At 37.2% G+C, this 25,621-nt stretch overlaps 1 protein-coding gene across 1 annotated transcript in view; it reads left to right on the top strand.

Moving 5' to 3' along the window:
• The window catches only part of SPOCK3 (SPARC (osteonectin), cwcv and kazal like domains proteoglycan 3), a 143,157-nt gene that overhangs the window by 97,228 nt on the left and 20,308 nt on the right, over positions 1–25,621 (top strand). Inside the window, exon 6 of the mRNA XM_026676605.2 lies at positions 13,113–13,227. Within this exon, the coding sequence (XP_026532390.1) occupies positions 13,113–13,227 (115 nt within the window). The remainder of the gene's footprint in view (positions 1–13,112; positions 13,228–25,621) is intronic.

Here is a 25,621-nt window from a genome sequence, read left to right on the forward strand (position 1 = left end):
TTAATGTTGAAATAGTGATTATTTTGTTGATTCTATTACTTTCAAAAGGTTTTGCCACAATTTTTGTAGTTCAGCGGCTACAAAAAGTCACTTTTGAGGTGATATTCCTTTAAAGCAAGGGTCTTCAAAGTTGGCAAGTTTAAGACTTGTGGACTTCAACTCCCAGAATTCCTGAGCTAACATGACTGGAGGAGGAATTCTGGGAGTTTAAGTCTACAAGTCTTAAAGCTGCTTTTAAAGGAAGAGTGTTGTTAGACAAACCTGTTGGAATGAAGTGGTAAAAATACCCTGCTGATGAGATTTGCTCGAAAAGAATGATGTGAATTTATAATTAAAGTCTAATAAGGTGTTAATAACAATATATTATAATATGAGCCTCTGTGACGCAGTGGTTAGAATGCAGCACTGCAAGCTACTTCTGCAGCCAGCAGTCTAGAGTTTGGCAGTTCAATTCCCACCAGGCTCAAGGTTGACCCAGCCCTCCATCCTTCCAAGGTGAGTAAAATGAGGACCCAAATTGTTGGGGGCAATATACTGACTCTGTAATCCACTTAGAGAGGGCTGTAAAGCAATATAAAGCGGTATATAAGTCTAATTGCTATTGCTATAATATGCATAATATGTATGTGTGTGTGTCTACATGTGTAATACATATATATATATATATGGCATTCAGCTTTGTTCGGGTATTTTCCCACGTCATACTAGTTGTTCTTTTAAAGTTGTAGCAACGTTTCAGCAGAATCTCATCTGCCATCATCAGGCTTCTGTATTGTGTCCGTCTGTGAGTCAGACTTTTACAGTGGTTTCAGATTTAAATTTGGGGCAGCCTATTGCTGTGCCAGAATGGTTTTTTCTTCATCCTGATTGGTTGGGAGTCTTGGTCTGTGTTTATTGGTCTCGGAGTTTGCTGTGTTCTGCTTGATGGGTGTTTCTGATATCTTCTGTCTGTTTTTTGGCTCTTTTTGTATCTTGATTGGCTGGCAGCATTGTGTTACTTTATTGGAGGTCTTTAGTGCAGCTTGGCTTCGGGTAAATGGACGGCTATCATTAGTTAGAAGCTGGGTTTCATCTGGGTGCCTGGTTGGGATGTGTTTGAGCTGGAGGTATCAGGGGGATCTGTTTGTGCCCAGGTGTTTGCCTGGCTTGTGGTGTGGAGATTTTTTGTTTGTGAGTGCAGGCTTCCAAATGATTGACAGCCTGGTGGAATCATCTCTTCTATTCATGCTTTCTGGTCTTTTTTCAATCTCTATGGCTTCTCTGATGATTCTGTGGCTAGGGTTTTCTATAGTGGCTAGGGTTTTGGTGCCATTGAAGTTGATGCTATGACCTGTGGCTTCCATGTGTTGGACTAGTGAGGAAGTGTGTTCCAGCTTTTTGACTGCATTTTTGTGTTCATCCAGGCGGGTACTTATTCTTCTGTTGGTCTGTCCAATGTATGTGGCTGGGCATGATGCACGGGGGACTTTGTATATGCCTTGGTTTTCCAGGTCAATTTTATCTTTGGGGTTGCTAAGGATGGCTGCTATTTTTCTGTCTGTTTTGAAGGCAGTCTTGATGTGATGTCTGTGTAGTACCTTACTAATTTTGTCTGTAGTACCTCTTATGTAGGGCAGGACAGCTGTTCCATAGGTCTGTTCATCTTCTGGGTGTCTATTATGTTTCAGTGTGTTTTTGTGGATCAAGTTGGTGATTTTGCTTTTGTGGAAGCCGTTGGCTGTCAGTACTTTAGTCAGGGTGCATAGTTCAGTCTTAATGTGTGTCTTGTCTGTCAGGAGTTTGGTTCTGGCGATTAGTGTTTTGGCCACGGAGTTTATCTGTGCTGGGTGGTGGTGGGATTGGGCGTTGAGGTAGCGGTTGGTGTGTGTTTTCTTCTGGTATATGGTGTGTCCTAGTGTGCCATCTGTTTTTTTGTAGATTAGTACATCTAGGAATGGTAGTTGTTTGTTTGTTTCCGTTTCCATGGTGAACTTGATTTTGGGGTGTGTGCTGTTTAGGTGTGTTAGGAAATCATCCTCCCAGCAGACAAAGGGAATGCCACTGTAGTAATGGACAGAAAAGACTACGAAACAAAATTGACAGACCTACTCCAAGACTCCACATACAAACCCATAAACACAGACCCAACCACATATCTGGAAAAATTAACCAAGAAGAAAATTATAACCAGCCACATGAGCAAAGAGATCCAACAGATGATCATCCCAAGAGAAAAATCTTCCAGATGCCCCAAACTATACGGCCTCCCAAAAATACACAAAGAAGGCATACCTCTCAGACCCATAGTAAGCTCTAGAGGAGCACCACTACAAAACCTAGCTAAACACTTAGCAAAACAGCTACAGCCCCATGCCGAAACAGCAGCTTCACATGTACAAAACTCATACCACTTCTTGGAAATGATCAAAGATCTACATGTGGAGCAAGAAGATCTGCTTGTAAGTTTCGACGTGGTTTCACTATTCACTCAAGTCCCGATAAAAGAGACCCTTGAAATCATCAAAAATAAATACCAACCAGCTAAACACCTCATGGAACTAACAGAACACTGCTTAACCAACACATATTTCATATACAAAGGACAAAGATACAAACAAATTGAAGAAGCCCCTATGGGATCACCACTGTCACCCGTCATTGCAAACCTGTTCATGGAAGAATTCGAATCCAGAGCCCTGGCCAATGCCATCCACAAACCCAAACTATGGTTAAGATACATCGATGACACATTTGTGATTTGGCCCCATGGAAAAGAAAACCTAAACAATTTCCTCCAATAAAGTAACACAATGCTGCCAGCCAATCAAGATACAAAAAGAGCCAAAAAACAGACAGAAGATATTAGAGACACCAATCAAGCAGAACACAGCAAACTCCGAGACCAATAAACACAGACCAAGACTCCCAACCAATCAGGATGAAGAAAAAACCATTCTGGCACAGCAATAGGCTGCCCCAAATTTAAATCTGAAACCACTGTAAAAGTCTGACTCACAGACGGACACAATACAGAAGCCTGATGATGGCAGATGAGATTCTGCTGAAACGTTGCTACAACTTTAAAAGAACAACTACAATGACGTGGGAAAATACCCAAACAAAGCCGAAGGCCATACATGTAAGTACCCGCGAAAACTATACATATATAATGAATTATAACTTAAATGTAAAAGGGAAAGATATTGGGCACAAAAGATATGTACCAACCGACACACTGTACAATGGAAAGATGGATTATGTTTATGTTTGTTTATGTTTGTTGTTAAAAAATAAAAAATAAAAAAAAATCCTGCTTTGAGTTAACCATCTTGTTCTAACTGTAAGGTTTTGCTATTAACTAAGGACAAGAGGCCCTCTAATTCTAATTTCTTCAATTCGATTTATAGTGTGGTTAGTGTGGTATTTCAGGTAGTTGGTCTCTATCTGATTAATTTGCTATGCTGCATACCTAAGATTACTGTAAGCAGTAGCAAATGAAAGATTGTGGCCATAATTAAACTGAGAATATTTTTAGGTATAGTCAGTGGCCCTTTGTATCTACCTCTGATCCACAATATTTGCTTTCTTTGCTGTTGTTGCCGGCTGCTAGGACAAGCGAGAATTAGATTCATCTTGCTTTACTTTGATGTTATATTGCATAGCTTGTAGGTTAAAAAAAAACATTTGAAAGTTATGCATTACATCTCTGAAATAGACAGTTTTCTTTTTTTATTTATCTTTCTTCATATCAGTATTTTTGAGAAAGTAAGTACACTGCTCAAAAAAATAAAGGGAACACAAAAATAAGACATCCTAGATCTGAATGGAATATTCTTATTAAATACTTTGTTCATTACATAGTTGAATGTGCTGACAACAAAATCACACACAAAATATCAATGGAAATCAAATTTAGCAACTCATGGAGGTCTGGATTTGGAGTTACACTCAAAATTAAAGTGGGGAAAAAAAGACTACAGGCTAATCTAACTTTAATGTAATGTCCTTAAAACAAGTCAAAATGAAGCTCAGTAGTGTTTGTGGCCTCCACGTGCCTGTATGACCTCCCTACAATGCCTGGACATGCTCCTGATGAGGTGGCGGATGGTCTCCTGAGGTAACTCCTCCCACACCTGGACTAAAGCATCACCCAACTCCTGGACAGTCTGTTGTGCAATGTGGCCTTGGTGGATGGAGCGAGGCATGATGTCCCAGATGTGCTCAATTGGATTCAGGTCTGGGGAACGGGCGGGCCAGTCCATAGCATCCATAGCATCAAAAGCCTTCGTCTTGCAGGAACTGCTGACACACTCCAGCCACATGAGGTCTAGCATTGTCTTGCATTAGGGGGAACCCAGGGCCAACTGCACCAGCATATGGTCTCACAAGGGGTCTGAGGATCTCATCTCGGTACCTAATGGCAGTCAGGCTACATCTGGCGAGCACATGGAGGGCTGTGCGGCCCCCTAAAGAAATGCCATCCCACACCATTACTTACCCACTGCCAAATCGGTCATGCTGGAGGATGTTGCAGGCAGCAGAACGTTCTCCATGGCATCTACAGACCCTGTCACGTCTGTCACATGTGCTTAGTGTGAACCTGCTTTCTGTGAAGAGCACAGGGCGCCAGTGGCGAATTTGCCAATCTTGGTGTTCTCTGGCAAATGCCAAATGTCCTACACGGTGTTGGGCTGTAAGCACAACCCCCACCTGTGGACATTGGGCCCTCATACCACCCTCATGGAGTCTGTTTCTGACCGTTTGAGCAGCCACATGCACATTTGGGGCCCACTGGAGGTCATTTTGCAGGACTCTGGCAGTGCTCCTCCTGTCCCTCCTTGCACAAAGGCGGAGGTAGCGGTCCTGATGCTGGGTTGTTGCCCTTCTATGGCCTCCTCCACGTCTCCTGATGTAGTGGCCTGTCTCCTGGTAGCACCTCCATGCTCTGGACACTACGCTGACAGACACAGCAAATCTTCTTGCCACAGCTCACATTGATGTGCCATCCTGGATGAGCTGCACTGCCTGAGCCACTCTGTCTCATGCTACCACTAGAGTGAAAGCACCACTAGCATTCAAAAGTGACCAAACCATCAGCCAGAAAGCATAGGAACTGAGAAGTGGTCTGTGGTCACCACCTGCAGAACCACTCCTTTATTGGGGATGTCTTGCTAACTGCCTATGCTTTCTACCTGTTGTCTATTCCATTTGCACAACATCATGTGAAATTGATTGTCAATCAGTATTGCTACCTAAGTGGACAGTTTGATTTCACAGAAGTGTGATTGACTTGGAGTTCCATTGTGTTGTTTAAGTGTTCCCTTTATTTTTTTGAGCAGTGTTTATAAGTTTTGGAGATTATTGGCTAAATACAAATATCTACATTTTTAAAATAGTATATTCTATTTGAACATTATTATTAACCTTTATTTTGTTCATTTTGTATAAAAATGAAACTAATGCTGATAATGAAGCAAAATTTCTGGTCTGCATGTTTGTCATAATTTTTTATTGAAACATCAATAACTTTTGATAATTTTACTTTGTATTTAGACATATCTAAATAGACCTTTTTATATTGATATTTCTACTATGTTCTTTCATACTTTGAAATATATTTTTACAAAATAGCCCACGCAAACCTTTTTGCCACTAATTTTACTTCTTATGCAATCTGGTTTTTGACGCTTCGTTTTCAGCCAGATATCAAAGCATAGTTTTGTTTATGCATTTTTCCCGATCACTGATCATAAGAGATTTGACTTTTTGTCTTTTTGTCTATTTTTCAAAAAAGATACGTTTTAAAACAATAACATTTTAATTTCATGTTTAAATAAACATAGATCTGATAAAATGTTTGATAAATGAGTTCGTAATAAAAAAGATTGTAAAAGTATGTAAGGAATCATTTGAATAAGCAGCTGGTAGACAAGCAGTAAGTTTTGTATTGGATTTTCATGTACTACATACCACTGGTGTGATTCAACCGGTGTAACAACTGGTTCGGTAATCACGTGCTTCCACGTGGACAGCATTTTAAAAAGCCCATTTTCAACTATGATGCTTACCTTCTACTGCAGTCCCGGTGAGTAAAATAGCTGATGCATGGCTGTGCTCAAAAACAAGGAAATAAAGCACAAGAAAAGCACGGGGGTGGGTGGGCGGAGCTAAATGATCACTGGAACTACCAGTTCACCCGAACTGGTCCAAATCAGTAGAATCCCAGCCCTGCTACATACCGTCAACAAAATTAAAAATAAAAATGAAGCATCCAATGTTAACGGGTTTTATGTTTAAAAAGTCTTATTGTTTAATATCCAAGACAAAAAGTCAGAAAACCAAAATAGGACTATCCCCCCCCACAAATTGCTTATGAAATATGTTTCATTTATGTGAACTGTATTTAAATAATTTAAATACAGATTCATAATTTAAACAAGATGAAAAGACTGAATTGATGTTGGAATAACACATAGAAAAAAAGAGAAAGTATTGCAAATATCCTGCATACAATAGCGTGCCATGTTAAAAGAGGCAATGTCTGGTTTATGTAGCACTTAGTTTAATTCCAGTCTTTAGAAAATAAATTGACAAATAGATTTCTAAACTTTTGAGAACATTCAGGTTGTTAAAGGTCCTGTTGGAAGAAAATGAAGTAAGATTGTTCAATTATCAGTTTTTGACATAACAGCAAAAACACTTTCCTTCCACAGTAACCTATCACAACTCTGCAGTGCATTAAAAGCAAGACACAAACTCAGTTTTACAATGCATCACTGCTTGTGTTTATTTTCTTAATATAATTTTAAGGTTTTGTATATTAAATTAAGCATTGCTTTAAAGTTTAAGCATTGTTCTAAAATATGCTGAACCAAGATAACATTGTTTTGTTACTAATGGGATGGACTTTTATGACTAATACTAATGGGAATAAATATGTTGTCATCAAGGTTAATTCTCAATATTAAATTCTGAGGCTCTGCTGTTTTCCTCATCTGCATCTTATCATTAATTATATTGTCATTAATTATCTGTTCTCCAAGACAATCTGTCTCCATTCTGGTCCTTCATGGAGGCACACCCATTACCACTATAACTGATACTATCCATGTACAGTAACTGCTGCTTTTCCTCATCTTCTTTTTCCTTCAACTTCCCCAAAATTATAGATTTCACAAGAGAGCTGGGTCTTCCTATATTGAATGTCAAATTGCTTCATTTTTCATTTCTTAATAATTTAAAGCAGGGTTCCCCAACCTATGAGCCACAGCCCAGTACCAGGCCTTGAGCCTTTTGTAACCAGGCTGCAAAAGTGGCAGCAGACCACATACATGTGTGCACCATTCCCACGTGTTGCAAGCACCACCACATGTGTGGAACCATTCCCTCCCCTCCCCTGCTAGTCCGCAAAGCCAAAAAACTTTGGGGAACTCTGATTTAAAGAATACATTTGTTTATTTTAAACATTTATATGGTGATTCAAGACAAACAACCTAACTTTGGTCAGTGTATAACAGAAGTGACTAACTTTTTTGGGCTTCTGTGCCAAAAATTGCACACGCGCTTGTGTGCTTGCCTACCAGCACTCAGAAGGCAACGCACATGCCCCCTATGCCTCCTGTGCATGCACATGCAATCCCCCTGCTGACCCCTTACCTTCACTGTGCCTCCCAGCTGATTTTCAGCCTGTTTGAGGCCTTTTCAGCCTCCCAGATGCTTGAGGGAAGCCTCCGAAGCCTTTGCAGGCTGAAAAAATGGGCCCATTTCATCACTTCCAGTATTTCTGGAAATACAAGAAGTGACGAAACGGACCTATTTTGCAGCCCGCAAAGGCTTCAGAGGATTCCCTCAAGCCTCTGGGAGGCCGAAAAAGGCCCGAAAATCAGCTGGGAGGGCACGTGCATGCACTGTGAGGTAAGTTTGCCTGGGGCTCGCGTGCCCTCACAAATGGCTCTGGGTGCCACCTGCAGCAGGCGTGCCATAGGTTTGCCATCATGGATGTATAATAAATAAACAAACAAAAAAAGCTTAATAATTCCAGCTAAAAACAGGGAAGAATTATTAGGCAGCATCTTGAATTGTAATCAGAAGCACATAGCAAGCCAGGGAATAGCAGTGTCGCATAATGCTGCCTTATGCCCATTACTGTCTGCACAGTTGCATTGTGGGCCAATTAAACGATCCAGATTGTTTTCAAAAGGATCCTCACTTTGAACAGGTGGCAATATTTCACCTGGAACATGACTAAAGCACGAATGTGTACAAAGTGGCCTCCCAATTTGACAATCAGCAGTAATGATGCCTAACATGAAGTTATGTATTATAAAAGCCAATGTACGTACAATTGAAGCATATTTGAAATGACCAGTTTCCTAAACTTCTAAATGGAAATATTTTTTATGTTTCAACTGAGTTTCGTTGCCACATAACATACTATTTCACTTCACGTGGTGCTGTATTTTGTTTTTTTTAATTTGGCCTATAGTACGTTCAGAGGTTGCCATAATAAAAAAGGAAGCCTGTCATGCCCCCGTTGGAACCTGAATCTGTGGAGCTGATGCAGCTGGAGCTGACAGAGATTTGTTGGCTTCAGAGGAATGTGGGGAGGAGCAGGACAAAGCAGCCCAGAGCCCCTCAGGATTGGGACAGCCTGCTAGCAGGGAGGAACCCAGGGCAGGATGACCGTGAGAGGGCAAGCCGTAGAAATGAGAAGCAAAGGAGCTCAGGCCATGAGCAAGGACCATCCCTTCCTGATCCCCCAGCACTGAGAGAAGAGAGAAGGCAGGAACAGCACAGGCCAGCCTGATAATTCGAGAGGAGGGTGCCCAGCCCCTCTTCACAAGGCACACCTGCGGACTGAGATTTAAGGAAACTCTGTTGGGAGGGGCATTTGCTGGGAACAAATGCTGAATTAGTGGAGTTTTGTGTGCTGTTGCAGGTGTCTGGCTTTTGTAGGACGGCTTGCCTTCTTTCTTGCTTCGTGGATTTATTGCTTCTTCCTTGCTTCATGGACTCAGTGCCTTCTTCCCTGTTTCGTGGACTCCCTGTTCCTTTGAAAATGCTTCCTCTGCTTGCATCCAGAGGTTCTCTCTCTCTCTCTCTCTTCTTCTCTTCTTCTCTTCTCTCTCTCTCTCTCTCTGTGTGTGTGTGTGTGTGTGTGTGTGTGTGTGTGTGTGTGTGGAGAGAGAGAGAGAGAGAGAGAGAGAATGTGCTTTGCTTTGAGACTTGCCATGAATATGGTAGAATTTGGGGAAAAATTGGAGCATTAAAGGGGAGTTTGAACTCTCAGCTGGCTGTGTGGCCTTTGTCCTCGTTATCACAGCCTTATGTACTTGCTCCCAAGCTCTGTCCTGTTAATACACATACTGTCCCAAAATATTTCACTTTTTTTTTTTATTAGCAGGTTGCTCTTGTATGCATCAGTTTGAGAATCCTTAACTGATCTTGGAAACCATTTTTCCCCCTGTTTTTCTCCGCCATGAAGTCCCATTACTTCATTTCAAAAACTGAAGATTTGTAAGATTCTTTCAAGCATAAAAGAGAATTGGAATGTAAAGATAGCTTTAGATTTCATTCCAGTAACATGTCAGAAATAATAGCTGTGTGGATTTCATTGTGGGAAAAAGGACAAGAAAGGTGTGTTGGATATGTTTGCCACCTTAAGCTATTTGTAAAAATAATAAAGATGGGATACAAATAAATAAAATAACTAGATTCAAAACATATATTTTGTCTCCCAATTAATCCGATTGTTGGATCTAAGTGCTATGGCAAGCAGAATACCACTGTTGTTGACATTTCAATTATCGCTTCCTAAAACACTTCACTCCCATATATATTTATTTATTACTTATTTATTTTATTTATTAGATTTGTATTGCCGCCTATTCGACATGGCGACTCAAGGCGGCTTACAACATATAGGCCCATAGTTGTATTTTCTTAACTGACCCAGAGGAATAATTTCCTCTGCACTGAGAGCTACGGTCTGGTTTGGCTCTGCAACCCAACAAGATAGCCACAGTCTTCAATGGATAATTAGAACTGCAGAAAAAAAATATGCTACCAACCTGCCTTCTTTTGCGGACCTGTATAATGCATGAGTCAAAAAGAGGGCTGTGAAAATATTTACATCCCCCTCACATCCTGGACATAAACTGTTTCAACTCCTAACCTCAAAACAACACTATAGAACTATGTACACCAAAACAACCAGACACAAGGACAACTTTTTCCCAGAATGCCATCACTCTGCTAAACAATTAATTCCCACAACACTATCAACTTATTTAATAAGACTGTATTACTATTATTCCTCTCATCCTTCCTAGCACCTATTTCTTCCCACTTATGACTATAGCCATGTTGCTTGTATCTTTACAATTTATATTGTTTTATTTGTTTCCTAGTATGATTTGATTGCTTATTAGTAACTTATGATTATCACTAAGTGTTATATCTTATGATTCTTGATGAATGTATTTTTTTTCCTTTATATACATTGAGAACACATCCACCAAAGACAAATTCCTTGTGTGTCCAATCACACTTGGCCAATAAAGAATGCTATTCTATTCTGTTCTGTTCTGTTCTGTTCTATTCTGTTCTGTTCTATTAAAAAGTTTAATACAGCGTAGTATTAATACAACATAGTGTTAATTATTAAGTAATTCATGTATACAGATGGATCTTCTTTTTGTCTTTTATTTCATAGACAGTGGTGGTGCTGATTGTTATGCATGAATTTAACATTACCAAAATTTAATAATGTTCATAGTGAAATATTCCAGTAAAAAGCATAGAAAAAACATAAAAGTTCACAAAACAGTTTTTCCCCAAAGCAGTAAATAATATTCTGATTATATATAAATCTTTAGATAATACTAATGAGCATGCCCTTTCTGTGATATTTCAGTTCACTTACAACTTTATAAATATTTCAACTTTAGATAATTGAGTAACTTGATCTTGATAAATTAGCAATGCAATTAGTGGGTATTGTTTAAGAAAAGGTACAGCATCAAGAAGTCAAATTACAATAACCATTATAGTATGATACATATTTCATGAACTAGTCACTAACAAATGTAGTAGAGAAGAAAGAGAATAACTGAGCTACTTGAATAAAATTCACATTGCTTACTCTAATAAACTATTAATTATAAGCATTGCAGGCTAATTCTGCCAATTTCCAGCAGTTCAATTTTCACTGGGTCAAGGTTGACTCAGCCTTCCATCCTTCCAAGGTCAGCAAAATGAGGTCCCAAATTGTTGGAGGCAATGTGCTGACTTTGTAAAATGCATAGAGAGGGATGTAAAGCACTGTGAAATTGTAGTGCTATTGCTATAGCAAAGATTAGAAAAATAAATATATTAGTTGCATATTTTTTCATGTTGCACCAAAATGGATCCAAATTTTGAACACTTATCAAAATATTCTTCTATACAGGTTGATATTAATCTGTAAGAAAACAACTGTCTTAATATTTGGAAAAAATATATCATACCCCCCAAATCAGGTCTCAGTATTTTGTTTGTTGTTCTATTAACATTTCAGTGGTTATTCTTATTCCCATTGAAGGAAGTTGTGTCAAAAAATGAGCGGTCCAAATCATTAGCTTCTGTAATAGCTGTAATGACTGATTAGTCAAGAACATATTACATATTCTCTGAACACAGAAGTACTATGACCATCTAAAATGCAATAAAATAGATGACGATACTATCTACTGCAGGGATGTCAAATTCAAGGCCCGTGGGCTGGATCTGGCCTGCAGAGTGCTTAGATTTGGTGCGTGGGGTTGCCCTGGAAATAGCGAAGGAACGGCCTCAGCCAGCAGAAACTGAGCTCGAGAAGGCCACACATGGTCCTCCTGAGCTCCACTTTTGCTGACAGAGCCCTTGGGTCACCTCAGGCATCCTTGACACAGGTGTGAGGTCAAGCTGGCCATGCCCACCCCGGTCACACAAACCCCACCCCCACCCCTGAGGCAAACATAACCTTGATGTGGCCCTCAATGAAATTGAGTTTGATACCCCTGATCTATGCATGTTTCACTAATCCAAACCGTTTTGCTTTCTTAACATTTAGCATTAGCTCTATTATCTTGGAATGAGTATGGGATGCTTTGATTCAATTTAAATAAAACATAGCTAAAAGTATTGTCATTTGCATTGTTATATATTAAGGATTCTTCCACATGCTATGAACAAAAATGTATACCATTTTGCTATGAATATATGTCTAGAATTATAGGCAAGCCACTTTGTCATCCTAACCCCTCAGTTCCATCTTCTATTTGAGGCTAAAACTGAGTTACTGTTTAACATCATTGTGAGAATTGAGCTAGTGCAAATGAGATGTTTTATATGTGATTTTTCTACATGTGTGCTGCATCCTATCCTATTTTGGGAGTATTTTATGTACGCCTAAAAAACACATTTTCAGACTTGTGGAGCCACAGCGAACTATGTTAAAACTGATATTTCCTGTAGGAAGAAAAAAAAAACTTTGACATAATAGGCTAGACTTTATAAACTGTTGAAATGTATGGTTTCATTAAGAAATTTTAAAAAAATCAAGAATCAAGAGCATTCAAACAGAACTCATCATTTGATTAAATCTATATAAAATGTAGGCAAAGAAAGAAAATACAGGGAATAGGAAGATTATGCATGTTATGGATGAGAGCTTGTACTAAATAAAAAGAGAAGTCAGAAGACATAGGTGCTACCTAATGGGTGTCATACAGCATTTTCTAATTTTGGCAGTTTTCAGATGTGTGGACTTCAGCTCCCAGAATTTTCAGCACAGCCAAGAATTACAATATGTTTTAGGTAACAGTACAGTTACCTGATTAATGAGGTGTACTACTAAGAGATAGAGTTAAAACCTTTTCCTTGTTACATTTTAATAACATCTGTGGTAATGGCTTCATAATTCCATCATTTGCCTTGCTGTTGGTTTTATGCCTGTTTTCTGTCAACCTCTGGGATTTACCAAGTTAATTAGTTGCTAAATAAATAAGTAAACATATAAATAAGTGGTTAATTCCAGATACCTCAACTAAGTCCCCTTTAGTGAAGTGCAATTTACATTTATTATAAGGATTAATATTATTTTTCAATTACAGTGCAAACTAGATTATCAAGCCTGTGCCTCAGGAAAACATATCTCAGCTAAGTGTGAAGGACGTTGTCCTTGCCTTCCAGGAAAGTCCACAAGTGCAGGCAGAAGTGATAAAAGAGGTAAGTTTTGATGTTCATGTTACATTTCTCAGTTACTTCAGCAATGTCTGCAAAAAATTTTTAAAAAAGAAGTAATTAATGATTAATTTCAACAGCTAAATGGCTTTAAAGCAGGGGTAGAATTCAAAATTCCCAGCAACTGGTTCTCTGCCCAGTTGCTGGGTAGGCATGGCCATGGTAGATGAGGCCTACCGCTATTTCCTGTTTCCAGCTTCCGGTGGGCCTCCAGAGCCCAGGGAGGCCATTTTCTCCCCCCAGAGCCTCCGCATGGACTCTGCACTTACCTCTATCAAAAACGGGCCATGTGGAGACCCTTGGGAGGGATGGGGCGGGGCCAGCCGGTTGGTTGAAATACCAGTTAGGCGAACCAGCTGTGACTTTAACATTTGGTTCACCCGAACTGGTCCGGACTGGTAGTATCCTACCCCTGCTTTAAAGCCCAGCTTATAAAAATAAATAGAATTGCTTATTTGAAACTGTACTCATTCTAAGTGCTTGGAGAACACCAAGAGATTTTAGGACTGTAGTTCACTGGGTAGTTGAAAAGAATCTCTGAAGGAGACAGCAGCCTTCTGTATTTCTGGAAAAAAAAAGTAACATGAGTGTTGCCATATTTAACCACCCAGACTTGGAAGTAAATCCTAGATCTCCAGGCACTTAACCTTTAGTTCAGCTCTTACCCAGACTTAGCAGAAAATTTCCATACACCACTAGCTAATTTAGGGTGTTGATTGCAGGCAAGCCTTAACAAGTTATTTGATTACTCACTGCAGAACCTCTCTGTATTTGTGTTCCAGCATGTAAATTTTTGGCTTTTCTTTCTGCCTTTCTAATTGATGGATACTTGGCCCATTTGCCTGGTAGGATTGGATGGCTGAGCTATCCAGATAGCAGTTGTCTCTAAGCTTGGTTTGTTCAAGTGCCAGTTTCAACCATTACTGATATCTCCCTGAAGTCACCATAAACTACATTAGTTGTAAAAGAGTTTTTAATTATATCTTTAGCAGAAAGCAATAGAGAATCAAGGGTTTCTTGGCATATTTTTAATAATTATTTTTGTATATACCATTTTGCTAATTGATTTTACTTGAAAAAAAAGCTGAGGTATCAATAAATATATCAATAAATATCCATGTATTAACATTTGACATTCCTTTTTAAATAATAATTTTATTAAATTTTACAGATACCAATATAAAAACTAATACAAACTAACAAAAATGTTAAAAAGTAAAAAAAAAAAAAAAAAAAACCACAAAAGTGCAAAGATTGTTGAAAAAAAAATATAACAAATGATTTTCTGCTCCTTCTAGCTTTGCACATGCTCGAGTTAATAAAAATGGGGGAAAGAAAACCACCCCTTTCTGCACTGTTATGGCTTTTCTGTTGTTTCTTGGCTATAAGACACAAATTGTGAAATTCATTTTCATATGGAGAAAGTTTGGGGGGACTGTGTTGAGATAGGCTCACTGACATTAACATGAATAATTGGTTGATGAGTTCTTCTGTGTGGCTCATGGCTCCTTTGTGGAGGTAAAATTTGGCCCAGAACTCCTTAAGGTCCTTCATGCATTTTCTCCCTTCTAAGCTTTGCTGACTCTTATGGTAGTAAAATGATACATTTCTTTGTTAGTTCTGACAACATGACTTTAGTTTCATTCAGATTTCAGCAGTCTCAGTATGGGAATTGGGCCAATTCAATATTTAAACGTTCCTATGCAAATAGTTATTTACTCAAAAAAACAGATGCGAGGATCTAAAGCGGGGGTGTCAAACTCAAGGCCCATGGGCCAAATCTAGCCCACAGGGTACTTAGATCTGGCCACTGGGGCCACCCTGAAAACAACAAAGGACTGGCCTGCGGTGACTCTGCCAGCAAAAACGGGGCTCGGAAAGGCTACATGCGTCCCTTGAGCTCCATTTTCACTGGCAGAATGCTCAGGCCAACACTGGTGTCCCCACAGAGTGAAGTCAACTGGCCACACACACCCAGCCACCACCCCCCGAGATGAAACACAAACCTGATGCATCTCCCAATAAAATCAAGTTTGACACCTCTGCCCTAAAAGCTGTTTTCTCTGAGCCATTCTATTTGTGTGTGTGTGTGTGTGTAGCTTCCTAGCTTTGTGCCATGTTCTAATTAATTACACAGGGTAACACAAGTGTTAGATCAGTGATGGTATGTCCACCCACCACCACTTGAGAAATAAGCAAAGTTGGCTAAGCTGCTTTGGCAAATTTCTAGGCATCACAGGAAAACTCGGCAGTCTTTCATTACAAAACTGCAGTACTACAGGTACGTAAGGCCAAGTCGGAGATAAATTCTGCTGAATTCTGCACATAATAGGTCAACCTTTGCTAAGTTAAGTACTTTGATAAGGTGGTAAGTTAGGTACTCTACTTAATTTGTCACCTTATCAAAGCTAGTAATAAGGAGAAATATTCCTGAACAGAGTCAGCATACTAGTTATTTATACCAACCTTCTTGGCAACTCTCCCGAGCAAGTTAGTAGATACTTTTTGACAACATATCAAGTCTGATTATTTACCCCAGTAAATTTGTAGATACTTTCTGGCATCATGCCAAGACTGATTATTCAGGAGACCATATGGAAAAAATCAGAGCTTATTTTGATAGCTCTTTGGAAATTTTATTCAAAGGGTTGGAATAGGTTGATTCCTGAACTGGTTTAAAACAACTAAGGTACAATTTAGAGTTGCTGTAATGCTCTTTGTCCTTGCTATCTTTAAAAAAAATAAATATTTCAAGAACTGATTGTGCTAAAACTAGAATCATGATATCAAAGAATCTTATCTCCTCTTCTAATTTCACCCAACCCTGTGATTAAAAACAAATAAACTTGTAGAAATATTTTGTGTTTCCCCTATACAGGTGATTCCCAAGTTACAACAGTTCACTTAGCGACTGTTCAAAGTTACGATATAGCCAAGTACTTACGACCCAGTTCCAAAAGTTATAATGTTGCAGCACCACAGCAGTCATTCACACTTAGGAACGATGGCAGAAGCACTGCAACATTCTCCCTGTGTGGTCCCCTCACCCTACTGGGACTCCACAGCCTTTGGGCTTGTGACAATCTAGCAAGGCATCAGTTCCTTTGCCTGCTTCAGTGCATTTGCCGAAAACAGAGGCCTAAAGCAGTAAGAGATCACCAAGGTCGGTAGCACAAGGTCTAGCACGACTGATCTTGCGTGATCTCACATGACAGTGTTTTAGGCCTCTGTCCTCTGCAAACCGAGGCCTGTACCAGTTCCAGCTGATGAGACTTGGGGGCGGCGAAATTGCATTGCTTCAAGCCTCCCATCGGCTTGCAAACGCTCTTTCACACAGAAATTGTGATGGGAGGCTTGAAGCAAGTCTATTTCACTGTCCCAAAGTCTCGCCTTGCAAACACTTTTCCTGCCAAGACTGCAAACAGGCAAAGAAAGCGTGGCAGAGAAGCTGAAGAGGAGACAAGTTTTCAGAAGGCAAGTGACATGGCGTGGCAGGATAGGAGAAGAGCAATTGTGGGGATCCCAGGGGAGGGACCATGAGGTCTCTCAGTGGGTCAGGGGAGACCTTGGATTTGTGTGAAGTAGGTAGTCTGTTCCATCACTAACCTCCCCCACCCTGAAATACCTCCTGGGCACTTAACCCACACATTCAATAAGTGAAAGGAGGGAATGATCACGGTCAAGTTACGTGATACACTTCTATGAATCCTTGGGTTACAAATGTAATTGGCAGGCTCCATTACATTCGTAACTCAAGGATTAACCGTAGCTTATAGCAGAATTCAAATTTTATGCTGCCTCACCTTGCAAAATGTTAACTGAATGTGTACAGTTTCCACAGCAATAACATAAAATAATAACTACATTAAGTTATAAATAACTTACTAAATAACTGATGGAGGAAAGGATAGCCCAGGCAAAATGACTACAAAGTTTAAGGTGGTTCCCATTTTATCTGGACAAATCTAATCTGTGTATGAGAGAGAGGGGGAGGAGGGAGGGAGAGAACTCTTAAGTTGCAAGTTTTTTCTTTAATATTTAATCTCAGAGTAGTTTTAATCAAATTAACTTCCTCAAAACCAAGCTTGTCAACCAGATTGAATCATGTCTTCTCTATATTTCTAATTTCCAACTCAAATTGAATCAGAACCGATTTTTACAGGCATAGCCATAATTATTAAAGATCCACTTAGAAATGTCTTTCTTTCTATGAGTACTTAGGATTTTTTCCCCCTTTTTTCTTTTAATTTTTAGAGAGAGAACACATTTAATAATCAACCCTTGCCTTTGTAATTCTGTTGATTGTTTAATAAATCTAACAGCTCTAATTATGGTAAGAAGACATATTCTACAACCTAATGTTGTATTAACCTTTGCAATTAACTGCAGTATGCTTGTCATTTTTTAAAAAGAAATGGTTACAGTTGAATAGCTATTATAATAATTTGCTGAATATAATGAAAGAAGTTTAACCTTAAAATTATGTACATTTTGTCCCATTTATTTTCTGAAATAAGCTGAGTGTCAGCAAAATACATGGATTTATTTTTGACACTTAGAAAATTTAAATGTTCGTAGTACTCTTCATTTTTGTACAGATGTATAATTACACATATAGGGAGTTCCTAAGGCAAGTATTATCTCATATTTCTAAACCGTCAGGGAACAATCTTCCCACATTGAAAGCTATTCTAACCTATTTTTCCTGACCAAAGGGCCCTCAGATATATTTGAGTTCAACTCTTGCTAGTTTAATATGGGGAATGCTGCATTTATTTATATTTATATGAGTACATACCATATATTTATACCAGTACATTTTAACAAGACAAATCTGAATGTAGCCATAATAACTTAGATTAAAATCTGTTTTAATGACAGAGCTATTTTTTAAATAAAGTAGCAACAGAACTTTTGATCTGTTTTCAATAGAAATTAATTGCCACTTCCCTGCGTCAATACTTGTCATAAACAAATTTGCAAATGTGGTTAAAAACATAAGCCATTAGAATACTAATGTGTGCATTTTAATGCTATATTTTTCAGATTATAATTCCTGAAACCCAGGATTTAGGATCTAAAGAGAAAGAGTGAGAAAGTGTCTATCTATACTGAGTTTTCTGTGTGTGAATTATGAGAGGCACTCTCATAAGGCTAATTGAGTTATCTTGGGTCAGTCACTTTTTCTAAGTTCTAGGAATCAGGCAATGGCAACTCACTTCTGGAAAATCTTATCAAAAAACTTCAGATACTAGTCCAAGCAGTCCAACATTGTGCTAAATTCATGAAGGTCTTTATTAGAGAATATTAGGCAAACAGTTTTTGTGCAAGTTTCAATCCCAAATACATGTACACACAGAACATAGGCACAGACAGACAATTCTACAGAAAAATATTCACTCCTTAATTTTTTTTGCATATCATGTGGATCCAGCTAACATCTAAATGGGAATCAGAATGATATATATCTGCAATGAGATTAAACAAGGAAGCAATATGTGCTGGGTATATGTGCTTTGATGTTCAATGCAAACGCCTCTGCTTTTTCTTACAATGTCACACACAAGACATCTTCGATTTCAGTGCCCTTTTCATCATTTTGGCAAAATCTCAGCTTGCTGCAAATACACTGGTCTGAATGAAGAGGTAGAAGCAAAGTTTGGTGCTTGATTCATTTATTCCATAAACAAAGTCATCCAATTTGTGATTTGCCATTAGGAAAATAATAATCTCAATCATCCCCACTTATCTCTGGTCAATCAATTTATTAAAGGAAGAATGACTGGCAGTTACATTAGTACTTCATTAAACTGACAGGCTAACTAAAAATGTTCTATACAAATTTCATCACAGAGAAGAAAGAACCCACCACACTGATTCACCATGGCAAAGGAGTTTTTGAAGAACTTCAGAACTTCTGAAGTCATATTGTAGCAAAAGTTACAAAATAATTTTTAGTGCTCTGAGAATCCACTGATATATCTTGAAGGACATTGTTTGGAAAATGATCTGAGATTGTTTTTCGTTTACCCAGAATTCAATATATTATACCTTTTTAATGTCACTAAGTTTGCATCAGTTGTATATTATGGAGGTTTTCTGGGGTGGAAATTATATATATATTTTCTAATAGTTTTACAAAATATTATGTTTAATATTCATATTTAAAAATAAGGTAATAAAATTATCCTTGAAATTGTACTACAGAAATAGAGAATAGTTATTTTAATGCAAACTATATTAGTCTGCTTTTAAATTACAGTTTCAACATTTCATATCCATCTTTTATTATATTAATCACATCCTTGATCACAGTACATGTTAACAATTTCTTATTTCTTATTAATAGTAACTGCCTTGTACTTTCCTTTCAGCATTTCATATCCATTTTTTATTATATTAATGTTCATATTCTTGGCAATACTAGATGTTAAAAAAAAATCTTATTTCTGTTAACATCTAGTAAACCGCCTTGTTCTTCACTTGTTCTATTATTTTAATTAGCACTTTCATTGCCTTTTTAATTCTTACCTTAAAGTACTTTTATTAATGGACATTACTCTATTTTTAATTTTATATACAGTTTATGAAAAAGTGATGCTAACACTAAAATTAAATTGCTTATACAATAACATTTAATTATGTTAATTTTTATTTTTATTTGTAAATAATAATATATTATTTCCTTGAAGTTTGATGGTATTTCTTTCATTTGTCAAAACAAAAAGAGTTATAGGGATAGGAATACTGCTTTAGGAGCTTTTGGTACTCCTTGCCTGTCCACCAGAGTGACGACCTATTTAATTTTAAAAGAAAATGGGAAAAGTAGATTTATATATCTACTTTCTTTGCCAGAAAATAAAATGTTTACCTCCCCAGAAATTAAAATGCTGTCATTCCTAGTAAAATTTATCCTTACAGAATTTAGAAAGACATCTCCCATACCCCATACTTCATTTTACTATCTGCCACTCTGATACTTTATTTCCACAAGCAATCTAATTTCAGATGCAACTGAGAAACTGCATAGACCCTTAAGAAAACCCAAACCATTTAAAGCTTAGAAACACAAAGAAAATAGAATTTTTATGTGGTTTGGTCTTTTGAGGTAGGTAAAGCACACAAGCTTGAAACACCTTCAAAGGATTGATCTGAGGACATATTTTTCAATAACATTTTTACTTTTTTTTTTTTTTTTTACTGAGAAGCAATTGTATTTGAAAGAATTTATATGCTAATTTAACAAGGACACTGTTAACCCGCATTGCCATTTCTTTGAAAGAAAGGAGATAGAAAAAGTGCTTTCATTTTAATTGAAAATCGTTAATATTTATCAGAACTTATTGAATCCCAATAATACTGTTTTTTGCACTTTAAATCTAATTCCACTTGATGGATTTCTTTTTCCCTTCCAAATAAAGGTAGTCCTCAACTTTTATCAGTTCATTTATTGACCATTCAGAGTTACAATGGCACTGAAAAAAGTGACTTATGACCGTTTTTTACACTTATGACCAACTAAACAATCCGTGGAAAACCTTTGTCTACCATCAGTGTTGTTGGGCTTAGACCAGGGGTGTCAAAACTCGCGGTGTCATTTTATCATCATGTGACATATCATGACTTTTCCCCCCTTCACTAAACCATGGGTGGGTGTGGCCAGCATGTGGCTCATCCGGCTCGTGGGCCACAAGTTTGACACCCCTGGCTGAGACAGTCTTGTTTTCATTCCACCTGTGCTGTTGATGTGTTTGGTGCTGTTTGCTGCCATAATAACATTTGCTATCTAGCATAAGACTTAGGCTGTTGGTAAAAATTCAGTGAATTTTTCAAAGTCACAGGGACATGGAACTGTCACTTTGAAATAAAAGGTCAAAACTTGATAATTGCAAGTTTTGCAAGTTATTGACTGTTGCAATTATATTAAAATACTGGAGCTACCTATTCTTTATACTGGAAGCTTTTAAAACTAAAAGCAGTGCTAGCACCGGAGTTTCAATGTTCCTCTCTAGAAAAGACCTACCAATGAGTTTTGACTTAGAGAATTAAAGTTCTCCAGTTACGAAGCTTCCTCAACATACAGATGTTTAAAGGGCACTCTCAACACCAAGTCCTTAACCTCCAGCTTCACTCAAGAGACCTTCAAGCTTCTTTCTGCCTATTACAGAAGCAGATTTTCCTCACTGGCAGCTGTACTTCCTGTTAATCATTAATCTGCCTCACTATTGAAGAAGCCTTGGCCTATGAGCCCACCAGGTAATGATAAATCAGGTTTGATACTCATTACTTTGGTGAGTATCTTCTGACCAAGTTACAGTAGAGATATTTTGGAGGTTATCCATCACAGCTTTTAGAAATCAATGTTGCCTTGTGCAATATTCCAATAAGTGATGGTCATATATTTCATTTGATGCCATCAGCCGCATATCATATTGTATTGTAACTTTATTATGACAAATAGTCAGTCATATAGCCTAAATGTTGGTTCTAGTCTGTCCTGCTTTGAAGTATGACACCAAAGCATCTTGCTACCTATTTTGTAATTCTGAATAACTTAACATTGTATTAATAGATGCAACATTTTTCCACATAATCTGCATGTCATTTGCAGTAACAGTTTGCAATACAGACTGAAAGCTATGTTCTGTACCAGTAAACCAGGAGGGATGGAAGCTCAATAGTTTCAGAAGATTTCATTCCTTTCATTTCACATTGCAAATGATCACATTTGCATATCATCAGCTGTTTTTCAAGGAAAATATTGTTCATTTGCTTAATAGAAATATGACTTAATATTGGAATATTTAGAATAATTAGAATAGTAGAAATATGAAACAACTTGTTTTTCAACATGCTCTCCAGATTATGAAGCAGCAGATAAATAGGATCTACTACTTAGCATAATAAAGATATGTCATAAGTGATAACCTTTTCCAATAAATCTTACTTTTGTTGCTGTTTCTGTTTAAGTAATCCTGTGATGATGCAATTTCTATTCTGTTCCTTCTAATAAAACACAAAGCATTTATGTGTTTTCTTTCTAGTTTGAAATGATAAGCAAGCTTGTAGTAGCCTCTGACCATGTAGAGCTTCATCTGAGCTGATAAAATAATATTCTGATTTGAGGGAATTAAAGGTTATTTTAACTTTGTTTCAGAGATATGTCTATAGGGCTATTGCTTGGCTTTCCCAACTGTTTTTTCTACTTACTTCTTAAGTCTGAACAGGAAGGAAGTTTACATTGGTTGGCCTACCCTGTTATGTGTTTTTATCTTACAGCTACCCATCATTTATTTTGCAAAATGACATAGCTGCAGCAAAGGTAATTAGCTTCAATTATTGTCTTAGGCAACCAAGATGTCAGGTAGCAATTTATCATGCTTTCAATGAGTCTATCTCAATAGTTGAAGAATGAACCACACTGGACAGTAACAAATTATCTAGTTTTCTCCCTAGTTTTGGAACTCCTAGAATTGTTTTCATAGAAAGTTAAAATAAAACTTAGAAACTTTGTGGAAGAGTGACCATGTCATGTTGGAATTCAATATAATGCAAACACAAGCAATAGAACATAAACAAATCAGTGTTTTAGACTTTAAAAAAGCTGATTTCAACAAACTTGGAAACTGCTTGGGAAGGTTTCCATGCATGAATATCTTAAAGGGGAACATAATTCAAGAAGCTTAAGAAACTCTGAAAAATATGATTACAAAAGCCAGTCCAGCTCAACACCATTGAAAAAGAAAAACAAGAAATCAGCATGATTACACAAAGAACTTTGATAAACTGAAAGACAAAAAGGATAAGTACAAAAAAATGAAAAGATAACTAAGGCGGAATACCAACAAATAGCCTGAACTTGAAAAGATGAAGCCAAAGAAGCTCAGAAAGAAGTAAGACTTGCAACAATTGTCAAAAATAATTTTAAAATGTTTCTTTCAACATATAAAAACAAGGGAGGAAAAAGTCAAGGAAACAATTGGTCCACTAACAAGAGAAGACAGCAAGGAAGTAACAGACAGTAGAGGGGAAAAAAAGAGCTACTTAATTCATTTCATCTATCTTCATGCAAAAAGATAAATATAGCCCAATCTACCAAAAAACATAATAGTAAAAGACAGTCTAGGAATACAAATTAATTAAGCAATAAAATGGTAAAGAGAACACCTATCCACTTGAGACAAGTTCAGATCACTGGGACCTGACGGATTGCATCCCAGAGTTCTAAAGGAACTGGCAGATGTGACCTTGGAACCATTGAACCATATCTTTCAAAGCTCCTGGAGCGCTGGGGAACTACCAGAGGACTGCAAAAGAACTTCCCATCTTTTAAAAAAAAATGGAGAGGGGGAAGCAGATCCAGAAAACTAGAGACCAATCAGATCATGCCAAACAAACCTTATTTCATTCTTTGATAAAGTGACTAAATTAGGGGACCAGCGAAATGTAATGGACATAATAGTATACATGGATTTCAGTAAGGCATTTGACAAAGTAGACCACAACCTACTTCTTGGGTAAGCTGAAAAAATGTGGGATATACAGCATCATCCCCAGATTAGCTGACGAATCGTATTCAATGTTTAGTCCTACATGGAAGGAAGGAAGCAGTGGGTTTAAGGTCCACTACTTTTTAACATCTTCAAGATCTTTTTATCTTGCTCTTATTTAGCTATCCTCATATCTTTCCTTTTGGGGAAGGTAGTAGGTTTCCTGTTTGCTTTTCCCTTCTCAACATTAAAAAAAATGCATATACATTTTTTTATGCCTTTAACAGAAATAATTAAGTTAAAAGACAAAAAATGAACATGGGAGATTCTGAAGCTCAGACAGTATCTTTGCTATAAACTTTTCAGGCCAACAACTCATCAAATTCACATGATGAATTATGAACTACATGGCACAGGTTTACTAAAAAATTTACCAATTCATTATGTAATATGTAGATCACATGCTTGAACATTATTTCACATACATCCATATCATAAAAAAATGTTACCACACATGGATGCTGGGTTAAAATTCTTTGTAAAAGCATTTTCTTACATTTCTTTTCTTAAATATCTGATGCTTGATGTTTATCAGTTTCAAATTATTTTTCTATGTGGATTAGGAAATGGTTCACTCTTCAAGAACAATTCTGTTTCATTTGTATAGCTCTGAAAACCTTTATACTTGCCCTCAGGATGCAATTATATGTTTTCTGCTATTTTGTTAATAGTATGTATAGAATGCTATAGAATTGTGCTGTTTAGAATTTTGCCAGATTATTTGACAACTAGTAGAACTATATGTTTTGAATAGAATCAGTTAAAGACATGCTTTCTGTTTAGGGTAAATGTTCTTTCAGCTATTATGCACTGATAGACATGTAAAAGACTATATCTACTGCATGCTGAACTTCTTTTGAGATAACATTAATGTTTTTGATTTGAAACATGACCAATTTTATAATCTGCAATGCTTTGTTAGATGCATATTTTAGAATAGAATAGAATAGAATAGAATAGAATAGAATAGAATAGAATAGAATAGAATAGAATAGAATAGAATAGAATACTTTATTGGCCAAGTGTGATTGGACACACAAGGAATTTGTCTTGGTGTAAATTCTCTCAGTATACATAAAGAAAAGGTACATTCGTTAAGAATCAAGAATCATAATGTACAACACTTAATGATAATGAAATGTTTACATGAGAAATGTTAGACACTTTTTCATACATGTTTTCATGAGTCCATAGTATGAAATAATATAATTAGATTTTGCACTGAATATTAAAGAAATAAACAAAAATATGCATTTCGCAAAATTCTGACTCTAATTAGCATATTTCTGTATATTCAAATGCTAATTCCAAAATAGCATTTATTTAATGTTAAATCAAATGCAGCAGTTGGTTCCATTTTGCATTTATACATTATGAAAATAATTTACAGGGCATTCCCCCATACTGGTTGAATATGTTATTTTTATGTACATAATTATCTTCTAGACTTTTCAGATGGTCAACTGAAATACATTTGACCTGGGAATGTTATTTATCCATACTTATTATTTTAATGGTTGCTAGAATTTATTGTAAGAGCATGCCTCAGTATTACACCAAAAGAAAAGCACTTCTTGGCAGGTTCCTGAGTGGATTCATCTGATTTAATATGCATTTTTATTACTGTATAACCTTCTAGAACCTTTACTGTCTGTCTTTGTCATTAAACATTCATCTGCCAATTTGTTTGTTCAAATATCAGTCTGAATTATCTCATCTTGACCTATTTTAAATCAGTGCAGACCAATATGTACTGTATGATTTAAGGAGAATAAAAAGATTTTTTTTTTCATTTTAAGGAGAAAACTCTGCAATTTAGAGTACCTAGC

This window comes from Notechis scutatus, chromosome 4 (assembly GCF_049901735.1).
Source record: "Notechis scutatus isolate UNSWTSFEM ecotype Mainland chromosome 4, rNotScu1.2, whole genome shotgun sequence".
Lineage (NCBI taxonomy): Eukaryota > Metazoa > Chordata > Lepidosauria > Squamata > Elapidae > Notechis > Notechis scutatus.